At 38.4% G+C, this 25940-nt stretch overlaps 1 protein-coding gene across 4 annotated transcripts in view; it reads right to left on the reverse strand.

Annotated features, from left to right (window-relative positions):
- LOC139961163 (A disintegrin and metalloproteinase with thrombospondin motifs 9-like) overlaps nucleotides 1-15665 on the reverse strand; it is a 145972-nt gene extending 130307 nt beyond the window's left edge. For all 4 annotated transcript variants that reach the window (XM_071960118.1, XM_071960119.1, XM_071960120.1 and 1 more), the window contains exons 1-3: nucleotides 14973-15665; nucleotides 11042-11412; nucleotides 10248-10431 (exon numbers count right to left, since the gene is read on the reverse strand). In XM_071960118.1, coding sequence (XP_071816219.1) covers nucleotides 10248-10431; nucleotides 11042-11412; nucleotides 14973-15129 — 712 coding nt within the window. In that variant the 5' untranslated portion in view covers nucleotides 15130-15665. The remainder of the gene's footprint in view (nucleotides 1-10247; nucleotides 10432-11041; nucleotides 11413-14972) is intronic.
- Between the last annotated feature and the right edge of the window lie 10275 nt (nucleotides 15666-25940).

Genomic DNA, 25940 nt, shown 5'->3' on the forward strand with positions numbered 1-25940 from the left:
TACCGATCATATCAGAGCTGACATCATCTGATGCTGTCACCATTCATCGTCTCAACTCAAATTTGTTTCCCAGCTCTCCCCTTCAGAGAAGTTGGTTACCATGGGTATGTCAATTGGAGATGACGTAAATTTCAGCAATCTCTGAGATTGTTTAAGTGGGCCCATGTGGAGCTGGCTCTGCCAAGGGATGACGTACATGGAGAGCCCGGTCTCTCATCACTTCCTGCTGACAATTTCACCATTAAATATGACTACTGTACTACCAGAAGAATCTTGTAAGACCAAGTCATATATATAAAGGTCATGGTATCACTTTTCCATGAATATTTTCCGCATAATAGGAGTAGAATTATGAGGAGTTGGGGGATACATCTGACATTTCCCCTCCACTCAAACTTTCAAGTCTTTGCTACGGGCCGGCCGCCATATTTCTGATTTTGTTTTCTACTGGTTATATGTGTACAGTACCTCACTTATCCACACAGAGGGGATGTATCTTTCACCTTACTCAGTGGTCATAAGATTTATTAAGTTTCTCTGTTCTCAAGTAACCTTACTTACAACAATAATCTACAATAGAAATGTTTGTTCTCTTCTGTGAGTTTCTTTATTTCTTTTCTTTCTTTCTTTCTTGTTATTATAGCACCAACTTAAAATTTATTTTTATTTTTCTACTTTGCTGAGGTCATCTTCTGAGACGAACAATCTTCACTGCTAACAATCATTTAAAAGTGTCTATAAAATGCATGTCAGCACAAGACTTACAACTGGAAGGACTTTTAACTTAGATATAATGGAAGACAAGCCATCTTTGGTATGATACAACTAAAACACAGCAAGCAAGTTGATTCCCTCAGCAAAAAGCACTTTAATTAATAGCCCAGATGCAAGCTACTTCAAAGCATTGTTAACTTCTTTGACAGAAAAACCACTAAAGTACAGTACTACCTAGGCATAATTTCTTCTTCTTTTATATATCTTCTATTATGAATCTATTTTCAAAGCAGCTGCAATTGCTATTCGTTATATCCATGATGATATCTAGATACTCTCCATAGAGAATTTATGTTAACTTGTGCAGAATGAATATATGGGAGCCATACTCAGGCTAATGGTACTAACCTTTTCCCATCTCAACCCCTACCATCTGTTGGTTTACCACCCATCAGAAAAATAACTGTCTCAAGACTAATTGATGGTGGGCTTATTTCTTACCTTCATTCTAACCTTCCACCTCCTCTCCCTACCCCTATGGTATACCCCCTCCCCCCCCAATTCCACTGCCCATTAGCTGTATATAACAAATATAAATGTTACATCATATATACTACACCTTGAATTCATAATGCCTTGATTTATTACTCCAACCAGGGCACTGACAGGAGACAATAATCCCAATCTAAAGAATTCTTCACTTTTCTTCTTCTTTTTTTTCCTGAAGAATGTGGACCATCAATTTGCCTCTTGGAAGTATATGACAGTCTTTGGGGTGCAATTTCTGTGTGGCTTCTTGCTGTTCACACATACCTATGACCTCTTGAAATATATCTGTGCACAAGATGTAGACTGTGAAAGCTAAATTTGTGCACTTCCTATCTGGCACTTCTACCATTACCCCTGTGACCTCTGAAAAGGCACCCCAGTGAGCTCACTGTCAGAATATTAATATCAAAACCTCAGATCCCAGACAGAAAATTTGGAAGTAATCAAGATGTATGGGTCTCGAGCACCAAGTTGATCCATGGCACGGACATCCATGATCACTGCTGTAACCATGTAGATTTTCACTGATTATTCAGCTGTTCCTAATGAGAAGTCTAACCAATTGAGTGATTTAGACTGCATAGAACTTATTCTAAGGGCTAGGCTCTCACAGGGGTATGTTCAGCACTCGATTAATTAAACACAGAGTAATGGAATGTTTACAGCCTGTACTTCTGTATCTCATTAAACACATAGTAAAGGAATTAAAATGGTACTTCTATATAATTAATACCAAATGAGGTTAATTAATGATTAAAGATTATCTGAACTGCATCTTTTACGCATGCTAAAAGTTAAAATCGGAAACTGTATGTACAATAATTCCAATTTTAAATGTTCGGGCTGACAATCTGAAACAACATGATACAAACACACAAAAAAAGCAACATACAAGCTCTTCAAAGTCTGTATACACTCTTCATGGTGTTACAAAGCAAATTGTTAGGAATGTGGTTCAAGTGGTGCTTGTTCTAAATTCATTCCAGACAATAAATAAACCTGGGAGACAGAATTATAATATCGACTAGAACTGTCTGGCGGCATTCAAGACATGTGGATAACATTCTCACCAAAAGTCAAGGTGAATTGCGAGCAGAGTCAGTCATCTGCCGGTGATGATTATGAGATGGTCACATAGTATTAGGTGAAGTACCATGGTGGATTGTTAGTTTAAGCCGGCTTTAAATAACAAATGTCACAATTATTATGAAAATATTTTACGGCCCAAAAAAAAAAAAAAAACTCTAGGATCTTCCAATTGACAGCTTAAAACAGTTTTTTATTGCATGAAAAAGTTTGGTAAAACTTCAAACTCTTAAAGATTGTTGTTGTTGTTGTTTGTTTGGTTGTTTGTTCTTTTAGAGCCTGATATCATTTACTTTCTATTTGTTTAACTTTAATATTTTCAAATTACAATGTTAGCAATGTTGAAACTAAAACCAATCCCATCCTTAGGACATGTGAACAGCTTCAACATTTTACGTTCAGCATTTGCAAATATCAATCTGTATTATAGAATTACAAACATTGTCATAAATAAAGAAACTTCTCCTCACCCCCCCCCCCCTCCCTCCAAGAGCATATGTCATATTTAGACTTGATCAAGTCTTCAGCCTTATTGTGTGACGAAACAATAAAACCTGTGATGTCTCCCAAATGGAAGTACAAGATTTTTCTTCGTTGCCTTGGTAACTTGTTCATCGCATTTACTGTATCTTTATCACATAGACATATGATGATGATGGTTTGGTTAGTGTCCTCTTGCGAGATATCATTGTGTGAATATGTGATGCTGAACATACACTGACACAAGTTGAGCATGGAAGAAATTCACGGAAGTTAAAGGCATTGAAGACTCGCCCCAACCGCGTGCCGAGCTCTGAAGAAGTAAACTTTCCGTTGCTTGCAAATGACGTTTTCTTCTTGTCGCTACAAAATGCAGACAGTAATGAAACGTGATACCTTGTTATCTTTTATCTAGACTTGAGATGTCCACGCTGCTATGTACCCTGTGTTGTGGGTATTGACCGTAGCTGTATGTATTGACTGTACAATAGTGTCTAATTACCGACGGTAGCAAGCTGTGTGCGTATTTTCTGGGATTGATGGTGGTGTCTAACACCTCTGTTACACCTCATTCGAAACTAGGTCAGATTACCGGCATGAGACGTTTCTTTGTGCGCGAGTTATGTGTGCTTGTGTTCAATTGCAATGCCACCTTATTCCCCTTAAAACTGTAAATTTGCCTCTCCTGGCGTGATTTAGTGAGTTAACAACAGAAATGACCTTGGACAAAGTAGAAGAGGAACAATGAATTATAATTAGACAATTTATCATTATTGGTCTTTACACATTTATATTATAACATAGAGGTGGATATTACCCAGGGAGCTACTGTCCATGACAGCTCACTGGTCCAAATGATGCCGCTTTCACTATACAAGTAGAAGAACATAATCAATTACTACTAGTGTGAAGGACATATACTCCTACAGCATGGGGTCCAGGGGTTATGCCATGGGTGAGAATCAAGCCCTCGGGCAAAATTGTTGTGCCGGAATCAAGACATTCCAAATCGAGTACCAAGCAATAGATCAGATATTCATTCCTAATTGGACGGTTCCAAAATAAGTCATAATGTGAGCAATGATAGGAACTCATATCTGCATTTTTTATTTTTCTGGACGGATTTTGACACCAAATTGTTCCGTCTTTACAATAGCTAAAATGTTTTGAGATATGAACTTTCCCACGGAATAAGCAATATTTTGGACAATTTGAACTAGATTTGATAGATAAACAGTTCATAAACTTTGTTTTGTTTTTTCCTTAAATTCACCTCCATTTATTTATTTGCTGACAAAGCAAGCCATGATGGAACTTAAAGTTTACCATACACTTCTGTAAGTTTTCTTTTCTTTTTCTAAACATATCACCACCGCTCCCTTTGTGGACATTATAGACAGTATGAATAAAACATGTTTTAAGTTCATGCATACCATACTTCCTTTGAGACCACGCTTTGACAAGATCTTTTTTGACTTAACAGTTATCTTTTCGATCCTCAAAACAAAATTTATTTAGTTTTGAAGTCGCACATATAGACTACTCCATTATGCATCTTTGTAGTCTGTTAAACTTGGTGACCAATGGCAACAGCAGTTTTTTGACCAACTGTATTAAAAATTGTCTGCATGAAACGCAACAGCTCCACATCAATGGAGTCTTTCAGACCAGCCAACCTCATAAAAGTCAAATGTTTATTGTTTAACTGCTCCTGGGAGTCCATCAAAGTGATTTGTACAGCAACCTCCCATCTTTCTGTCTATGTTGGTCTGTTACATGGTTGATTTGGTTGGTTTTGAAGTGCTGGTACATTTTATTGATAAATCAAAGTTTTAAGCTAGGAAGAACCATGAATAAACTTTCTATATTTTTTGGGGGGAATCTGTGGGATACTTGCTCCTCCCCTTCCTCCCTGCCCCCCCCTTCCCTTTCCATTACAATAGTTTTTGCTATTTATAGGAAAAACAGATGAAAGGAGGAGATAGTTCCAAAGAAATGACGGAGGTAATTTATCTTTCTGACAGATATTTTTGGCCATGGAAATTGTTCAACAGGATCATTAAGCATCTGCACATACTGCAGTTTCTGAAGGTACCCCCTCTCCCTCCGGATCCCCACCAGGGCTCTTCCCCCTTTAGCAACCCTCAGCCAATAACAATGCACCCAACAATCAGAAATATAGATGCAGAAAGACCAATCACGGGTATTGGTAGCTATCCACTGTTTGACCTACAGTAATTATTCTCTCAACTCACAGTATACTGTTTGCACACTTGTTGCTGGCACTCTGTCGGGTCAAGGTGTTTGTAACTTTCCATATGTTCCCCTTTAAAGCATATCATACTTATAGTATATACAAATTATATGAATGTCATGTTTCTATCAGATACTGTAAAGGTCAGGGACTGTTCGTACTATCCACACAGGTGCTTTGAAGCATGATTTTGGAAGACAGTATACAGTGGTATTAAGCATTAGAAAATTATTGTCCCAACGTGCTGCTTGCGGAGTGGATGAAATTGAATATTTCAGTTTCCTTTGACCAATCAGGATGGGTTTTCTTACATGTATATTAATGACCATGCACCCCCATATTCTGCAGAAACGGAATTGGTAATTAAATCATCCATTTCTTTCTTCTTTTAATATTTATTTTCTTTAACATTTATAAGAATCTTCTGATGAAGATTCTGTTAGGATTGCAAGGTCAAACATGGCATACTACTTTAATACAGAGCTATTAAGCACTCTACAAGTTTCTGATACTGGGAGAATTATAGAAGAATTTTGATATCTCTAAAATTACAATGAATGGAATGTAAGTCTGCAGTTGTAAAACCAACGTCAATGGTCATCTTGCCCAGGGCTATCAACACAAAAAGAAACTCAGAATAAACACAACAACTCATTTAACCAATCTTGTAACCTTGCATTTAGTACTTCAGGGGCTTTATCAAGTGCAGGATCTTTGGAAGACCGAGAGATGCAAGTCAAACAAATCAATGTGTACACTTCACACAATCAGACCAATCCCACCACCTACCACTCTATATTATTAATGGCTACCAACAACGCAAAGATAGTAAATATACTCGAGGTGAATGACAAGGGCAACCTGGTTTGCCTTGTTTTATTCATTGTTAAAAGCAATATCCTTGAAAAATGTTGGTTTTGAGAAAGAACAGTTTCAACTATGTCAAGTCAATGCCATCAAAATGGCAGTTCAGTACTACTGAACATGTCTAAAAAAATAGAACTCTCATGGAAGATATATTGTAGATGCTATATAGGGTGTTTCATCATATATGCAAGCCTATAGATAATATCACCAAATCTCTACAGGCCTGTGCAAAAACTGAAAAGTGGTTAAATAACTACTGCTCTGCATTTAGACCTAATAACCGACTTAATTGAGTCTAAGCAGGCCTTGGAACCAACCATTTGACGTCAAAAAATAAACATTGCTACTTCAGTTTGACAATATACAGTACTGTTAAGATTTAAAGTTGCCTTTTACAGATATTGCTTCACTCACACAAGCTTAAGATCTTGGGACAGGGGCAGGGGGAGGAGGGATAGCAGGGGCAGGGGAGGAGGAGGGGTAGGGTTAGTAGGATATTCACCCCTAAATATAATTTCCTTTAAAGAAACAAGAAGGATATTGATCATAACATTCAAAAGAAATTCACAAGTAATTCATCCTGGAAATCACCACAAGGGACCAAGAATACATATCTGAAAATACTGCCGCTTTGCCCCTGTACTCTCCCCCCCCCCACCCTCCCCCGGCTCTTTCCTCTTTGCAGCCAATTTTTTCTATCCAATATCAGTGAACAACTCCCCCAGCCCTCCTCCTCTGTCCATACCAATGATATGTACAGGTATGTATCATAAAGAGAACATTGAAAAGTCTGTTCATTTTACTTATGTATGTGCACATTTTTTTTTTTTAACATTTAAGCTGTATAAATCAAATCCTTTCTTGCGATGTTACATACTTAAGATGTTATGTAAGTCTCTGTAACTCCAACTTAGGGGCTTAAAAAGCTGGCTTTTAACAGTGTGTATTGTTGGAGTGGTAAAGCAACATACAGTAGCTAGCTATCACAATGGTATTAGACACAGATAGAGCTGCATTTCTTTCATGATATCTGGAATGGATCTCACAATAGAGAACAAATCAGTGTCCTTCTCATCAGTGTTCCACATGATTCAATATATGCTCTGTTTAGATGGATTCTCAAAACACCAAACTTACAGCTCTCTCCATATAGGAGGGATCCTGCGTTTCTCTTCTCTGAAGCAAAGTGGTATGAGAAAACTAATTAGGGAGAGACCTTTTCACTGGGAGTACAGTTTCTACTGTTGATAATGAATTACCATACTAACTTAATGTTCATCTGTAATTCTCGTCAATCATTGAAACTCAATTATTAATATAGAAACAAGAAAAGATTGTTTTTAAGAATTATTGCATTAATGATTCCTTGGAAGTCCCTGCACTCACATGATTTCATGGAGTAAAACCTCCCAACCTCAGGGAGCTGTTAAGGGTACAAAGAGATAATGACCTCTCTCTCTCTAGCTGCAGTCTACACAAACCATACATACCTGTATGATACAGACATCAATATTCAACAGCTGAAAACTGTCTAGGTCAGTGGGCCAGTTCAAGGAAATCAGCTGAAAGTGAGACCCTGGAACATACAGTACAGTAGTACAGTGACCCTGCCCGTAATACTGTACCTGGTAAGATCTACTCTATGTACAATAATACAGTTGTAATATAATGTACACCATACTTTGTAGATACAATATAAGCACCGAGTACTGTACCTTCAATTTATCTCACTGCTCTTTTTATTTTCATAATTTTCATATTAGACAAAATTTGATTGGCTTTTTCCTGCAAATGATCAGAAAACCTTCCCTTTTGAGAGGTGAAAATTAATGACATTTAGAGATGATTTGAACTTGTCCACCTTCCAGCCAGGTTTTGATATACAGTACCTTTTTCAACATTTTGGACAATCAGAAGGGTTGAAATAATTTTGATGAAAGAGGCATTTTCATCTGGTTGAATATTCCAACAAAATTAACACCAAAATTCTCTAAATTTAGTGGGATGGACTTGTACAGCAGTAGTGGTAGTAGTAGTAAAATTCATTTTATACACATAAACTTGGGTCTAAGCAAGTATCCAATAGGAGCACAATCATACTGTACATTTAAGGAGGCAAGCTTCAAATTTCTTTTCTTTAAGGCCAGCACGATGAGAGCAATTGGAACTTTCATCATGTATGTACAATCAAAATTGCAAAGTCTTACATTCCTTGCAGTGATTTGCCCCGGCTTTCCTAGTCTATGGTCCTGATAATCTTACTTCCGCTGTATGCCCATAAATGAAAGGCTGTCTGCCAGAGAGGGAATTATTACCAATGCGGAGACAAAAAAATCCTAGAATATGAAAGGAACCCAGGTCACTCTCCAAGAGATTTTACATTGTCCATCTTTCACTTGGGTTCCCCTTCATGAGGCTTTGAAGATAACAATAGTGGTACAACCCTTTTGTCAGGGACTCATTCAAAACCTCATCTCCCACTTCAAAGCAAACACTTGCTGAAGTTTGTAGCTCACTGAAGGAGAAGCTTCAATCTCAAGCAACCAGGCTAAAATATACCTGTCTATATATATATAATGTAAATTTAACATTTCATATACTAGCATTGGTACAGAGCTGCATAAAAAACAAAAATGACATGAATTGTACATTACCCACTGGTCTATCAGAGGATTAAATGCAAACTTGCCATGGTCATGGCCTTACACATCATGTTACTCTTAAAGGCATTGAAGACTCGCCCCAAACCGTGTGCGGCCATCTGAAAAAGTTAACTTTCTGTTGCTTGCAAGTGACGTTTTGTTCGTGTCGCTACAAAATGCAGACAGCAATGAAACGTGATACCTTATTATCTTTAGCTGGACATAAGATGTCCATCGCTGTATTGTCTATACACTGTGGGTATTGACCGCAGCTGTATGTACTGACTGTACACTAGTGTCTAATTACTGATGGTAACAAGCTGTGTGTGTATTTTCTGGGATCGATGGTGGTGTCTAACACTTCTGTTACACCTCATTCGAAACTAGGTCAGATTACCGGCATTGGACGTTTCTTTTTGCTGTTAATGGTCTGTCAAATTAAGAAACAAAAGCATCAACCTTACGGTCATCTTGTTAACCTTAATAAACACTGATTTACAGCAAATTGGAAGATACGGTACAGGCTTTGTGTCAAAGTAAATAAAATGAAACTTAACCGATGACTTTAAATGTACTGTACTCTCTCTCTCTCCAGCGCTCTTTATTTTACAAAGCTTCCTTTAATCCAGGAAACGAATATTAACACTTGATGACCACAAAAGATCTATCCATAACAGACCATCCTGGATTCCAACGATCATAATACGATAACATTTAAAAGTTCAATGAACCACTTCCCTACAAACAACAGAAAGGTAATTAGACATCCTAGAAACATTAGTGTTGTTTACTAGGATTTTAAAAGTTGCATTCACTGGAAGGACACAACATCTTAAACATGATTGCATCCGCTCAGAAAAGCTTTGCCTCCCTGCGGTCCTCCTTGAAAACATGCACTTTAAAGTACTTCCACAGGAACACACAATACTTATAAGACACATTAGCTTGAGTGTAACGGAAGTATAGAGTGATAGGCCTACAGTACTGTATATAATGTGCAAAAAACAATTAAATGATGTAACGGTCCCTTAATTAATATAAAATGACCATCAAAATGACCATCATTTTGCTGTAGACTAGTTACCATACAGTTTATGTACAGGCAGGCCTGGACTGCATGCAATGCACACTACTGTACGGTATACAACTGCGTTACATAGCTTGCTGTGTAAATGTTACAGGCTATGCATACGCTGTGAATGTCGGACAAACATGTCAAATAAAACAAGGGTCAAGACAGAACAAATGCCAGTATTAAAATACTGCACTTTTCAACTGATTTGAACAGAAAGTACGTAGCAAATAAAAACATAAAATATGGTAAATAAAAAATTTGTACTGTACGAGCATGTTGGCGTACATGCAGTCACAGCTCCGTTGTTAGGGTATTGGAGACATGGTATAACAGTATAATATAGTTTATCCAGATTTGTTTCATCAAAATTTTAGAATGGCCATTATACTTACGTCATCTTACTCTACCTGCATCATCAGCTGTTGTACCATTAAGTCACTGCAGCTAACTGCAATGTTCCATGTTTCCTGTTTTAAAATTTTCTGAATTTATCTAGATCTGTGTTAATGTTACATTCACTTGGGAATTAATAATTATCACATCTATATAAAAGAACAACAAAAATCAAAGAAAAAATTACCTGCTGATTTTGTTCCACAAGTTCCTCCACCTTCCTTAGACTGTGGAGGTGGTTTGTAGTTATCATTATGAGTACTTATGATGTGGTCCTTTTGAAGCGGCTGTTCACTGATATGCTGATCCTTGTGACCCTTCAGAGGTTCAATAAGATACTGGCTACCATTGCTGGTCTGAAATATTCCATACTGCAACAAAACACAAAAGAAGAGAGTTGTTTATCAACACTCAGCAGGACCCATATCAACATCAACATCATCCATTGGATGTCCAATAGTCAAAGAATACATGAAGTAATAGTATCAACTAAAGGCTTGAATTAATCATCCATGTATGAAGAAACTTGTCCCATTCAGTGTCAGTCCTTGAATAAGATAAGAGTGGCGTGGCTAGAAATGTCAGTGAAAAAGGGACTTAGATAGTGACAGAATAAGGAGTTCTCAATTTTGGCCCAATGTCCGTAAATCTTTAATGTCCAATAACCTTCTCATTCTTTGGTAGGGGACAATAATGGTCATGACCTACTCTCCAACAATTTTTCATAATTTTGCATAATATCAATTATTAAATACTCCCCAAGATAAGGCCATACCTACCACAAGACTTCCACCACTGTGGCCACTGAGCTGGGCCCAAGTTGTCTTCCCCTCCTCCTTTCACAAATCCACTAACTGAACACTAGGGGTACGCTAACTTTTAACTACTGTCCACAGTGGGCTGTCTTTTCGAAAACCTTACAAATGTAAAACAAGTTCTCGCAAAAATAATATTTCATGGGTCTTCGCATGATGTACTTACCAAACCGCCACAAAGACTGAAAACAGCATAGGATCTGTGATGGTCATTTACTAAGCCGGAGAAGAAACAATGCCGAAGAGATTCAAAGGCAGATGAATTTAGTCTGTCGTGAGAGTTTACGTCCAAACGGAAACTCGGCGATATAAACGTGTGGTCTATTTCAAGGCTTATATGAAATTGCTCTCCAAATGCATCGATTGAATAAAACACAGTCTCTCCTGGTTGATGGAAGCTACTACCTCCCCCATCCTTGCTTTCTAAATATGACAAGCTACGCTTCTGAAAGTGTCTCGTCTTATGAATTGGAGTGCCTCTGTTACTGAGTCTGTTTGGTGAAATTATTTCATGCTTCCAAGGAGACCGGTGATTCACTGAAAAAACAGAAACAAAGAGACCAATATAACTAGTTGAATGCCAACTAGGAGATTATACACATCAAACCATGTTTACTAAACAAAGATACAGATTTGCTTTGTGCACTATAAAGGGGATAAATGTTGCATAGAATGTTACGACCCGACCGACCCTGTATAACAGGGTTGAAAATTGTGTGACAAACTTGATGGCACGGACTGTGCCTCTCACTTTCCTCAGAAAGTGCCATCCATGCCTGCTGTGAAAGAATGACTCTTCTGATGGCACAACATTCTGCAATGCACTTTTGTGCTGTCTGTGCCCCTTCTAAACCCAACCAGATTTTAACTGATGAGGTGTTCAAAAAGAAAGGAGTACCAGCTGTAGTCTAGGGGCCAATGAGATATTATACAAACCAACCCCTTAATTTCATCAAGAGAACTGCTGGGGCACTTGAAAATACTCTGTCTAAATTTTCATTCTGCATTATAGCACATTGTCACAATTAAGCTGGAAGTTATCATCTGGACACTTTAATGAAAATTTTCACTGACATTTTTCACTGGTAAGTGCCAGCGATGCTCCACAGACTATTTTCCTTATAAATGGCGGTGGATAGATGCTATACCCATTTTCATATTTATGTCAAGGCCTACAGACATATTTCCTAAAGTGATAAATAATGGTCAAATAGTATGTTGACAAGGACTTGTAAATGATATACAAAAGGAATCTACATGAGTATATATATTTAGAATGCAAGGAAGAACCAAACATGTACTATATGAATAGCTTTTTTAAGCTTTTAACGCATCAGATTACAAGAATACCCTTGGGTTCCAATAGGATGAGAAGTGGTTACGATCAAACAGGAATCTGAGGTTCAGAACAATTAATGTATAGAATGTGGATTTTCCTTTTTCCCAGCACCTGCTGACTAATTCAAACATTAATTGCTTAACTGCAGGAAGTTGAGGTTAACCCGTAAACATAATACAAGCTTAACCTCAAACTAACAAAAACCAATTATGATACAATGATGTTATCTATGGCATGCTATACAGGACCATGGCCATTTAATGTTCCAAACATACGGTGGTAGGCTCGAAACAGCAAAATGAACATCGGCGAACTTTTTTGCTGTTGGCTGTAGTAATATACACACACAATTTATCTTGATAAGGAGATCCAATTGTCCCTGCAGGGGTGTTAATTAATTACAAATTTTGGTCATTTATCAATCCTTCAGTTTTGTTTTATTGTACAGAGTAGGGCTTTTGTGCAAACCCCTGGCTATTGTGACACCACATATTACATTAATATGTCACATAAACTACACACATTAATTAGTTAAGAGGGCTAGACCTATTGCAGTGCACTATGTGTTCCACAAAGTTTGTTCTGGTGCAAGTTTAGTTCTGCCCAAGTTAAGCCTAGTCTACGCTATATATATCTTGCATGTATGATTTGACTATCAACAATGCATTCAGTTTTCTTTGATACACCGCTACAACTATTTAGACCAAGTCCAGAAAATATTCAAGCAAGACACCTGCACTCATTCTGGTGAGGAAATGATGCAAAACAGAGTACTTCAAATTAGATCAAAACACCATCAGACCATTAAGAAATTTGGGTACCTAAATGCCAACGCTTGGGGCATATAGGCCGAAGGCTCAAAGTTAGACTAGAGATAAGTACTATTCTGTATACAAGGCCTAGGTCATGGGAACCCCAACTGGCCTTTACCTGTCCATAGGCGATTCTGTGTAGATGCAGACAAAGATGTCCAAATTTCAATTTTTAAACAGAATTGCAAAAAGTAGTAGATTGTCAAAGTAAAATAGTATAAACTTTTATGTTTTGAACGTTCTTTATTTGAAAAATTCAAATATCCTGAATTCCTGATGAAACATCTACTTTTGCTAAAAATGTCCATTTTGTTGCCATTTCTTTATAAATTTTGTAAGTATTTCATAAAAAAAAAAAACGATTCCTGAAAGTTCAATGACCTCTTCAAACTTGTGTGTTGCTTGTACAGTAATGTTGTTCATAAAGTTTGCTGATGGAATTTTTTTAGATGTTCCAAGCTTGTAGAACTAGCAGATCAATGGTGAGTGTGATTCAATTCTTCACATAATATCCTAGTATATTAGTTCTCACTTTACTTAGCTACTAGTTTAAGTTAACAGTACATACTGTAGAAAATTAACCTTGAATTTTAAATAAAACATTGCATCCATTGTAATTTATGTACAATAAGCTGATGTGCTTTTATTGTTAAGTAAGTAGTTGTGACAATTTCTGTAAAACTAATATAAAAGGAATACACAGGCAATCAACACTGCATGCTTGGGTTCTTTGTTTTTAGATAAACTTGACCTGACAAAATATGTTTTATTGCTTTGCTTGCTTTACTGTACCAAGAGTGGTATATGACTGCTGCACACTGTAGGGCTGACAGAGTGTCAGCCTTACATTTCAAGTTAGCTTAGAGAGTCAAGTGAAAACAGATGAACCATAATCACGTTTTGAGTTTTTCTTTTCAATGTAAATTAGACAAATTGTCCTGATGGCCCTAAGCATGTTGATTTTTGCATTCCACCACACCAGGGACAATTTATATATAGAATTTAATTTGCATTAAAAATACATCAATCAACATGCTCTATTAAATTTTATTTCAATCTACAAAAAATAGAAAAAAGTATGGATAGGCCAAAAGTACAGACAAATGTCCTGTAAAGCATGTTTATTAATTCCCTTACAACATGCTGGTTTATGTACTCTTACCCCATCAATGATACATATTTTGCATTTTGTTAATGAGATCCATATTTTGTGGCTTCAAATGTCTACAGAAAAATTGGGAAAAGGGAGAAGCTACAATTTAGTTTTTTTTCTACATTTCTTAAGAGTGTGGTAAAACTTGTCCCTTACAACATGCCTTGTTGATATCCTGTATTACATGCTAATTTATGTACTCTTACCCAACCTATGACAAATTTAAAAGACTCTTTTATTTGCATTTGTTAGTGTGATCCATATGTTATGGCTTTGAGTATACATACAGAAAAATGCAAAAAGAAGTGGATATACTCTGCTGTTTAATGGTTGTAATAGTTATTATACTTAGAGTAAAACCTCCCTCTTCACTATCTAAAATAAGGAACATTGTTAGCAATCAAGAGTGAATAAGAAATGTCTCTGAATTGTCTCGTACGACAAATATGGAATCCTCATTCACAATTGTAAATGCTTGCCTCCATCTCCATAGAGCAGTGTCCTGAACTAACAAATGCTACTAGCCTACTAACTTGTTAGGGTTGAGATTGAGGATTAATAATTAGCCTATAGGCTATAGCTTTAGAACTGTAGCCTATAGGCCTTCGTACTTTCTTAGTTAGTACTAGGCTAGTGAGGCTGGATAGGGTTGACGTTAGGCTTACCATAAAGTATGACGTTACAATGATAGTAATTTCACTAAGTAAATAATACGATCAACGATATTTGACAGTAGCTATAAACAGATTTATTTATAAACTTTAACCTTGCGAGGTCAGTACAGAATACCTACCCCTGGCTGTCATTGAAGGCTTTTCTGCAAATATTCCGTAACAGGCAAGTAATAGAAGCAGTAATTGGGAAAATGATCTACTACAGTGTGATTTTAGTGAAATCCTGGGAAGTGTTGTCATCGAGGGTGCACAGGTTAATCCTTTTAACATATCCATGATGCGATCGACCAACGGTACGGTACTATATTTGTCGTCTGCTTCCCAATTCCTAACAATGTAGCAAAACCGTGAAAATGAAGACTTCAAGCGTGTAAATTTCCTACAACGTGCAATCCACTTCCATTATGAACAAAAATCATTGCAAATTTAATAATGTCACCGGAAAGAGTTGAATGACTTTTTATCAGAAGCATTTGCACCACATGTATGTACGGTCCGTTATGTATAACCTTTACTATATCAGTTCACCAGCTGAAGACATGTGATGGAAGGTGTGTACGGAAGTTCCAACAGCAGTGCAGTCAATGAAATGGCATCTTGCCAAACTGTAGTATAAGCCTATTTAGTCTAACGTTCAAATTCTTTAGGTTACAACGTTCGAAAATATAACATATACAGCTATGCAATCCTTGCATACACTTTAACGGTGAATGATTATTTATTCATTCAGTGTAGAAACGGTAACAATTCCAAAATCTCAATTTTCTTCGTGGTACAAAATCGGAACTTGTCTGTAGTAGCCTTAAATTACACTCATGTTGAATGCTGTATCTATCGTACCAGGCCAGTCAGCTTTCTAAGTTCGTTATGCGCATGCTCGTTACGCCCACTTTCGCGTTTAAGCCAATCATGAAAGATGGGGTATTCTGAGGTAAAGTTTTACAAATTATCGACTAGTCAGCCTGCTACTAAGTAACATTTCATCGAAAAAGGGGAATGGCAGGTAACAGAAATGACACAAGGGGTGAAAGGGTTTGGAAAAAAGAACATTATAAAAGGAAGGGCCGGGGGTAAGAAGAGGGTGAACGATATGGTGACATCAAAATTAAACAAAATTAAAGTTATGTGACATTTCATGGCATCAGCGAGGGTTATGTAGAACCAAATATAGCGACAATAAGATCGAGTTTTTCCTCAAAATTTCTCACCAGAGAATGAAAGTAGCATAAAAAACCAGAAATGGGGTGAATAGATCGAATCATCATCCATCACACGGTGGAAAACTTTCGCGGGGGGGGGGGGATGGGTAGATGGCATGCATGAATGACTAAGGAAGATCACATTTTTCAGTAAATCTGAAGGGTGCCTTTTGTCTTAATGTTTCTCTTTTACTTCTTTGCGGTAGTATATTCAGCAAGCCTAAGTGGGTACAACGTAATGCATGTATTCAGCTGAGCCTGGGTGACTATGAGAGGAGGAGCACTGTCTTCCCTTCTCACAATCTATAGCAAGTACAAAGGTCGCATCATGTGTAAACTCGATTGGGAGATAAACGTCTTCGTTTCCAAGACAACCATGATGTAACCTTTTTTCCCCCAGCGGAAACAGCATTAAGGAGATAGTATATCTAATAGTACTATCACAAGTCTATTAGACATGTATGATATGCCACCATCCCATTAACGTACACATTTAATTGGTATGAATAATCATTCTTTTCAAGGTACGTAGAATAAGACGAAGAAAATGTTGTTGTTTTCTTCATGTATACTTATAATAGCCTAGCAGTCTATATGAAAACTTCTCTGGATAATTTTTGTACATAAACAAACGGTATCATCGCTATGAAAATGTTTAACTGTTGATAAAATCGAACATTTCGGCTTAATGTAATCACCTGCATGCTTTCGCATGTAGGCTTGCGTTTGTTCCCATAGGTCTGTATAACTTTTTAATTCGCCTCAATGCAAAATATAAATATCGGACAGACTAAGCCCGAAAATTCTTGAACATAAAGTTACGTCAAGTTGCAAAATATAGCACCAGATTGCATCTATAAGGATCCTTAAGTAATCAACCTCTCCCCTTAGACCCTTCCCCCAGGACGGCATTCACAAATGAATACTGTACCCCTAAATAAGTGTTGTGCCCTCCCCAACCCTCGCCTTTGCCCCCCCCCAGACCCCCCCCCCCCCCAAGATTGAAACGTCTGGCGACGCCACTGCACAGGGGTCCGGGGCGCGAATATTTTTTTCCCAAACTGAACTGACACTGAAATTATTTCCTCGATTCTGATTGGTTCTCAGCGAGCACGTGATATACTTTAGTTTTCAACATGGATCCTCCATAATCTGCCGATATCAGTATGATCAACACGAACAATTTTAAGATATTCACATTAGCAACTTCCCAGAACTTTTGGTAGGTATAAACGAAAGTATATAGTAGAGCAACTATTCCCAACTACTGCGCCCATTATAGGCAGTCCTCGATCGTTTGTTTCCTCGCTTGACTCCGTTCTACACAGCACATACATGTAATGTAGCCTATTGTACTGTGTATAGTATACAACACAATAAAACACAGTGTATTTGTAATTGTATACATGTAGCCGATTTACAAATGTACGTGGTGTTTGTGTACATTCGGGGTTGCGATACTTTCAGTTTTATAATCATAAATTCAAAATGTAATACTCGATCATTCAATGAATCAAGATAGGCCTAGTCAAATATGCAGTGGCCATGAAGACGCGCGAGCCATTGAGTGGCATTTGACGATATGTCTGTGTCTTTTGACTTGTTAACTAGTTGCATATAGCCTTATAACCTATACGTACGGAAACACAGATGTTTACCGGTACCATTAGAAGTTCTTGTACATGGTGACCTAGGAGTAGGCCTGCATTAACCGTATATACGTATTCGTATTAGTTCGAGATCTCAAATTCACTAATAAAGGCCCTACCGCCCTTACAGTAGCTTTTGGTAACTGGAAGCCTCACATTGTATCTACATGCTGGCACACTTCGGCCTACATACTTTAACTTAGCCTGTATAAGGCCTACACACGTATTTTTGACATGATGCGGCCCATGAGGATTGGTATGATCAACATTAGCAGTGTCACATACATTCATTGATAAACGCAGACTACCATTCCGGTTTTGATCAGCCAATCAGAATCGAGGAAATAATTTCAGTGTCAGTTCAGTTTGGGAAAAAAATATTCGCGTCCGGGCCAGGTCCGTAATTATTCTCACAACAATGGTTGTCACTCCTGCACGTCTTACTAAAACCTAGTATATACCTTTACTTATTTCTAACACTGTACGAGACGGCAAGTCACAAAATCATAACAAGTATACATATATATATATATATATACAGGCGCGTATCCAGGATTTTCAAACCCGGGGGGCGCGAATTACTATCTAAGCGGAGCGCCACCATCGGTTGGCGCGCAGCGTACAAGAAAATTTCTTATTTTGATACCCCCCAGATCACCGGAAACGGCACTTCTCGGGCTTGAAAAGACCAACCAGATGTACACTTTTTGCCTGAGAACCAAGTATTTCCTAATAGTTTTTTTTTTCCATCCATAACCTTTTTGAAGATTGTCAACCCGGCACACATCATGTTCGACCTGATCGCATCTCCTGTGGGTCTTTGCTTTTGTAGGTGATTCTACGTCGCGGCCCACAATACCCGTCAGCCCCACTTTTCAAGGTTTTAAGCCCCATATTTGTTCCGAATTTGAAAATTCACATTTCTCGTGAATAAACTCACTTGAAAACATACCCATAATGTTGTACAAAATTTCATCTATGGACAACCAATATAGAAAAACTTCCTTGAACCCCTAACAGACGGTCAAAATTGCACGAGTAGAGGGAAGTGTGATGCAGAATGTTGGTCAGAAATTGTCTAAAATTCAGACACAGTTAATTTATTGGTGTAGAAATATTGCAACCTCTTATAACGGCTATTATAAAACTTGGTTGAAGGAAATGAAAAAATAGCAGATATTTCCTTCAACCGAACACTATACACATAGGCGTAGGAGGCGCGGCGGAAGTGGCGGAGCTAGGGGTATTGGTCAGGAGGGGCGAGAATGTTCTGTAGGGGCGCTTTCAACACTATCTAAGCGGAGCGCCACCACTGGTTGGCGCGTAGCGTACAGAAAATTTTTGAGTAAAGATACGATCCCTAGATCGCCGGAAATGACCCTTTCCGGGCCTGGCTAATTTGCAGATAAACGAAGAATAAATAGGTGTCATCTCCAAATTACAGCAACAAAATGTGACAAATGTCAATAAGTAGATGAGAGCGCAATAAAAAAGTCAATAATCTAGAATAAGTAAAAAGTGGTAAAGAGCTGAAAAAGGCGCCAGCAGTCCATTTGAGTCCGTCAGGGGGGGGGGCATGCGCCCCTGACCGTATGGATGCTCCGCCACTGCGCGGCGGGGGTGCAGCCCCTAATTCGCCATTACTAATGTAAAAGAGAGTTTTGACATAATTGGACCTCCATGCTTTTTATACATCTACATGAGACATGTCGTTGTTTACATTAGCATCCCGCGGTATACTGCGCAATTTTAAGGGACCGTACGGTACATGATGGCATGCGATGTAAAAAACCGATGCTTGCTTATATGATATCGACATTAACACGTTGAACGCGCGCTTCGCGCGCGAAAATTTTTGGTTATTTTTTCAGGCAAGTCGGAGAGTTTTGAGGCTTTTCATCCTGGAACGCCATTTTCATGCTCACTGACATGATGTGATATCTGCTGTTTGCGTTACAAATTCGAACAGGCGCGTAGCGAGGAATTTGCCAAGGGAGGGGCGAAGCCTGTAGGCAAATTATCTCAGCGTAGCGCCACCATAGGTTGGCGCGAAGCGTACAACAAAATTTTGGCCGAAAATGCCTCCCAGATCGCTGGAAATGACACTTCCCAGGCCTTGTAAGTTGCATCTAAGCACTTTCTTTTTTGAAATTACTTAGCGATATCATTTAAAACAATGCTGAATGGGGGGGGGGCGGTCGGTCGCCCCCGGCCCAAAAATCGTCATGTTCCCCGACGACACGGTCGAGTTCGAGACCAGCCACAGTTGGTTTCATAGCACAATTCTACACACGCGTTATGATAGACCATATATAGTATATATATATAGATCATTAGTGATCATTATAGTGGAAACGTCAAAAAATGGAGTTGTCGGTGTAAGGGGTAGGGTGAGTCACACTTTTTCGAAATCATTGATCCGTCACTGGCTACCCTTCAGCGCTGTAATGATGTCACTGTTCCTCTTTCTCTTCCCGGTGTCTTCGCGTTTTTCTTTTACTCCCTCCTTTTCTCCTTTTTCTCTCTTTCTTCTTTTTCTTTTCTCTTCCTTCCTCTCCTCCTCTTCTTTTTTCCTCTCTTTTTTTCCTTTTTTCTTCTCTTTTTTTTCTCTCCTCTTTTTCTTACCCGGGGGGCGCGCGCCCCCAACGCCCCCCCCTGGATACGCACCTGATATATATATATATATATGCGTTTTTGTTTGTTTTTCCGCCCATGGTGTAAGCGTACGGTAACCTATATACAACTATTATAGTAACCGATGTTTTCCCTCGTGCATGGACTTCCCTACAATTTCACTTTAGGATACGTTATCTCTGCTCCAATAACTTTCCTATTTACGGGTACATTTCCAACCGTTTATAACTGCAAGTATTGATGCAGTTTTTTAAAGAAATGTTTAGAACAAAAACACATAAATAACCACAAAACATTTTTTTTAAAGAATTATAATAGAAAGAATAAAGATGGCCCTCGGCAGCTCTAAATAGCCTAGTTATCTTTTATGCTTATCAATTGTGCATGCATGGGTTTGTCCGCTGACTATACGATTGGCCATATTTTGATATTCCTTTTCGACATAATCCCAACAGCAATTCGAATGCATGATGCGTTTATATTCGGCGTCATTTTTGCAACCAATGAAGTCCCCATAGGAATTTACTTACATAACAAGGTTCCATCCGGTGGTTCCCTGTATACCGAAAAAAGTGTTTGTATTTTTAAAAGCAAGTTAGCAACTCATGGTGTCCATGCTGTCAACATTTATTATAGTCCATGGGCTAGCAGGACCCACCGAGCACCCCCCCCCCACTCTCCGCGAGTGGTATCATTTTGTTCAGGGGACCCGTCCAAACAATATTTTGCATGTTACCATTGAAAATGTTGAGATCGACTCTGCATTTCCGCCGTTTTCCAAAATGGCCGCCATTTGGAACTATTTTCACCCATATCTCGGCGTCTAAGGCTCATAGAGATATAATTCTGGTGTTTATATCCATGTTTTCTGGGTCAAGGAATCCAGTAAGAACAAAGACATAACCATTGGATCATTGCGCTGCAGCGGCCATTTTGAAATTCAAAATGGCCGCCAATTCGGAACTATTTTTACCTATAACTCAGCTTCTAAGGCACATAGAGTTATTATTCTGGTGTCTATACCCATGTTTTCAGGGTCAAGGAATCCAATAAGAATAACAACATTAACACTGGGACATTGTGCTGAGGAAGCCATTTTGAAATTCAAAATGGCCGCCATTTGGAACTATTTTCACTTTCACAAACCCATGTTTCCAGAGTTAAGGAATCCAATAAGATCAGCAACATTATAAAAATAAAACAAAATAAAACATTGCCATGTTTTTATCGTCAAGTATTTCACTAGGCTCAGGGATATTAATGCTGGGCCCCTTTGTTGGTAACATATTCAACCGTCTTGAATTCCAAAATGGCTGCTTGGCATTCAGAACTAACATGTGATGCAAGTACTTCTCTAAATTTACAGTTATCCTGATGTAACTTTCCACCTGTACTACAATTCACTCTCACTGTCACTGTCATCGCTTTCTGATGGAGCAGGTAGTGAGTCTTGGTCATCAGAATCTTCATCATCTGATTCACAGCTTGGGTCAAGTAGTTCCACTTCGTCCACTAGCGCTTGGGGAAGAATTGGTCCGTCCACCCACAATGGCTCCAGGAAACCAGACTTCAAGAGTCCATCCATGTCCATCTGTTGGCGATGGAACGTCTTGAATGGGAATGTCTGCACGTCTCCATATAGCGACCTGGTAGTTAACTCTACAGATATGCTGTTGCAACACCCCACGGCAGGGTGGTAGCATCGCCAGGTCCACGTTGCGACCAAGATGCAATTTAGCGACTGATGCTCTCTAGCCCTTCATCATTAAAGATATACGATTGAGCATTTGAAACTTTTTAATATCGCTGTATAAATCTGGCAAAACTGTTATGCAGATAGTATAATTACACCCTTCCAAGTACATAACTATACTGGGAAATAGCCTATAAATATTGTACCATATTACATCTAGGGGCTTTATAAAGTCCATAATTTCCGTTACACACCTCCCCATGTTTGACACCCCCCCCCCTGGGTAGGTCCTACATCCTTATACGGCTGGCATCAAATCGTACAGCTCACCCAGATTACACGCATTTACTACTACCGGTATGGAACTAGATATAGACCTATATACAAGCATCATAGCATATATAGATTGTCTTGTATACAAGCATCAACTCCGTGCTCCTTATATATACGCTAGCATGATGCTGCATTGGCAATAAACAACAAAACAAAACATTACATCGTTTCCTGACGACACATTTATCATTCGCCGACAGAAGTTGAAATTATTTCGACAATTTTTTCGCATATAGTACCGTATCGCATACAGTGTGAACGGTATCATAACTATTAATTTCATAGTTTTCTATTTGTTTTCTTCACATCGTATCGTATACATATACGTACATATACACCTGCAGTGTGCAAAACTATGAATTAGGCAGAGCTTATAATGCAAAGTCCATTACAAAGTGATTTTACTGAATTTTTCTAATTTACTCTCTTTCCTTTTTTTTGGGGAAGTGTGAATTTCTAAAACATGAGATCTCAAATTAAAGAACGTTTTAGATACAACTTACAAGGCCCCGGAAGTGCCATTTCCGGCAATCTGGTAGGGCTTTTGGCAAACAGATTTTGATTATTTTAGAGACCCAAGCCAAGGATCAGGAAGCCTTACAGTAGCTTATTTGAGAACCCTATCCAGGTTAGATCACTACGATACGCGCTAACCGATGGTAGCGCTCCGCTTGGAAAGTGTCATAGTGGACCCTTTTGGGAAATGCCCATCCACACCCCTTGCCCACTAAAAAATTCTTCAAAATTTCCCTGGTCTATATAAACGCACATCAAAGCATCACTATGTAACATTTGGACGATACATGTTTTCGATGTTCCTCAACCTGCCCCCTAGGCATTTAACCCAGGCTACGGTCCTGCAGGCATTGCTATGGTTCACTTTAATTGAGCCATAAAGCCTTTTAATCTTTCATCAACACACACTAGGCTCTCTGACAATGTAAATATCGCAAAACATACTAATTGCTGTCCTCGATTAACTTCGAGAGAAAGTCATGACTAATCAGTCGAACGGTAGAATTTTAAACTTGTCAATCACGTCCGAATGGATTGTGTTAATTAATCATCACTGTCAGAGTATAAAATCCCCGTATGTTCATCGTCAAGTGTTGGTGGACTGGAGGTCAAGGACTTCATTATGTAAGCTGATCACACAACTTAACGAGTTTGTAAAATCAAATATACTTCTAGAAGAAGAAGAAAAAGAACAGAAAAAGAAGAAATGTGTTTCTTAAGGTTTCTCTTTTTAATGACGAAGGCAAACATTTTTAGAATTAGTATAATGAAACAGCATAAGGTCACAATTACTCAAATTGTTAACCTTTTCTTCGCGATTAATGGTAATTAAGTTTAGTGTACTCTATCGTCCAAGGTTCAACTAATCGTCTGGTTTAATATCTTATTCACAACTCTCTCATTGGACACAATTTGGTAAAAGTCCTTTGGTTTTAACCCTTTGGATTAGTTTTCCGAATAGCTTTAATAACAAGAAAACAGAAACAGGCTTGAGGAAGTCTCCATTTTGAATTTCCATGAATTGTGTGCTTTGTGAAAGAAGTATAACAGTATATCGAGTGCTATTAGATAAACAAAGCGAGGTAGCTGCATTGTTTATCCATAAACAGTTTGAGATTATTTAATCAGTTGATTGTCGATGAATCACAATGCCGTTCATTCATTTACCACATTCTGCGTCAAAACCGAAAGATTATCATTAAAAAACCACATCCATGCATTTGATCAACAGAAATGGATAATGAGCGCCATCAAAATTGCTTGTTCGTTTTTTGAGTCTTATTTATTGGTTTTATTAAAATTTACCATTGCCATGGGCCGACGTTCTGTCAGCCCAATGGGTTTAGTTCCTGTTACTCTTTGTGTTCTTTTTAATCTGTTCCGTTTAATTATGTCTATTATGTCTTTGTAATTTTTTTGTATTTTGAACAGTCTGAGTGAGGATAAAACAAACAAACAAAACTCTCACTTTATATATACTACTGCACTGAGCGATGCATATAGGCAAGGGTACAGGCCGGTAAAACCAAAAGCTGTAAAGGCTCGCGCATACCTTACTTTTTTCTTCTTCTTTTCTTCTCCTTTTTTGGGGGAGGGCGGGGGGGGGGGGCAGGCGACCCAGACTGAAAACTTAAGTGGGCAGGATTTTACACATGGACCTAACATATATAGAATCCCAAGTGAAAATTTATATCATTTGCTAATATAATACCAAATTAGTAGAAATTGGAGATGAACATGTTTATTTGACTTTAACAAGTTCAGCTCAGTTACCATGGTAACTGTGTGTTCAGTTGAGTATGCACCTTGCCTGCGACAATTTGGCATTTATTGGCCGAGGATAGACCGCCTCGTGTGTTCGTTTTGTGTTCAGGGGTGGGGATAGGGTTGGTAAGGGCGGAAGTGAAGCCCCACGGACGAGTGACGTAGGATGTGCAATAGCGACAATAATGAGTACGGTATTGCTATATACCTCACCAGATCAATCTTTGAGAAGTTCACCAAATTTTCTTGCAGTTTTAAAGGATACTTCAGACTTATATTGATATTTGACATGTAAAAATGGGATATAGGCTATATCAGCCTCCAGGTGACAATATACTTTCATTCAATTCCTAACCGTGATTTCTGGGGGATTTTTTTCCCATTTGACGTTTATATACTAAGATAACTTAAACTATTAAAACAACCCATCATATGAAGAAGTTGCACGACTACAAAAGTTTGCTTTGACTTTCTTCAAAATGTGAATTAAATCTTCTACTTTAAAATGGATACATAGGCTATGAGTGAATATACACTCGTGTCCATTGACCTTTTACTGAAAGTTGGAACCGTTTACCCATAATGCAATACATTCAATACAAGAGAGTGAAACTAAAGAAAACCAACAAAAACAGTCTTTTTTGATGCCAAAATGCATCTGTGATGTCACACCTACTTGTATCAAGTTCACTATTGGTATACAACACTCATAAAGTTAAAGAAACGACGTGCATGGATTTCATGAAAGTTTCACCAGGGGAGGCTTAGTCTTGGCCAAGCCGTTTGTAATACTCTTTTTCTCGCGTGCAATTGTACATGCCTCAGAGTCCGTTTCTGCTTACCACGAATGTGCTTGCTCGCTGTATTTGACATGCCCGAGGATCTGTCCGATACAAACTAGTATCAATCGAAAGCGTTGCTGCGGCGGGCGTCCTCTGAACAGTACAGCAAATTGATACAGCGAAATAGCTTTGTGAAAAAGAAAGGCTGTTCCTATACTATAGGGTCTTAACACTACTAGGGTATAGGCTAAGCAGATATTCTTACATGGATCATTGGAAACAACAAACTGTGAACGCAACAGCGATGGTCCTTTGTGGCTCACCGGTATATCTTAACACCGTGAGTGTTTTTCCTATGAAGGGATATGTTCGCCACTAATTACGGGGACATCACCTCGACAAGAGTTCGATCAAACAGATGGGAAATCACGAAGAGACCTCAACAATAGATTAGGCCAGGAGATGTTTAGAGATTGAAACGCGGCAGTCCTTTGACTTTTAACAAGTTGAAAGTGAC

Source organism: Apostichopus japonicus, chromosome 20, assembly GCF_037975245.1.
Source record: "Apostichopus japonicus isolate 1M-3 chromosome 20, ASM3797524v1, whole genome shotgun sequence".
NCBI lineage: Eukaryota > Metazoa > Echinodermata > Holothuroidea > Aspidochirotida > Stichopodidae > Apostichopus > Apostichopus japonicus.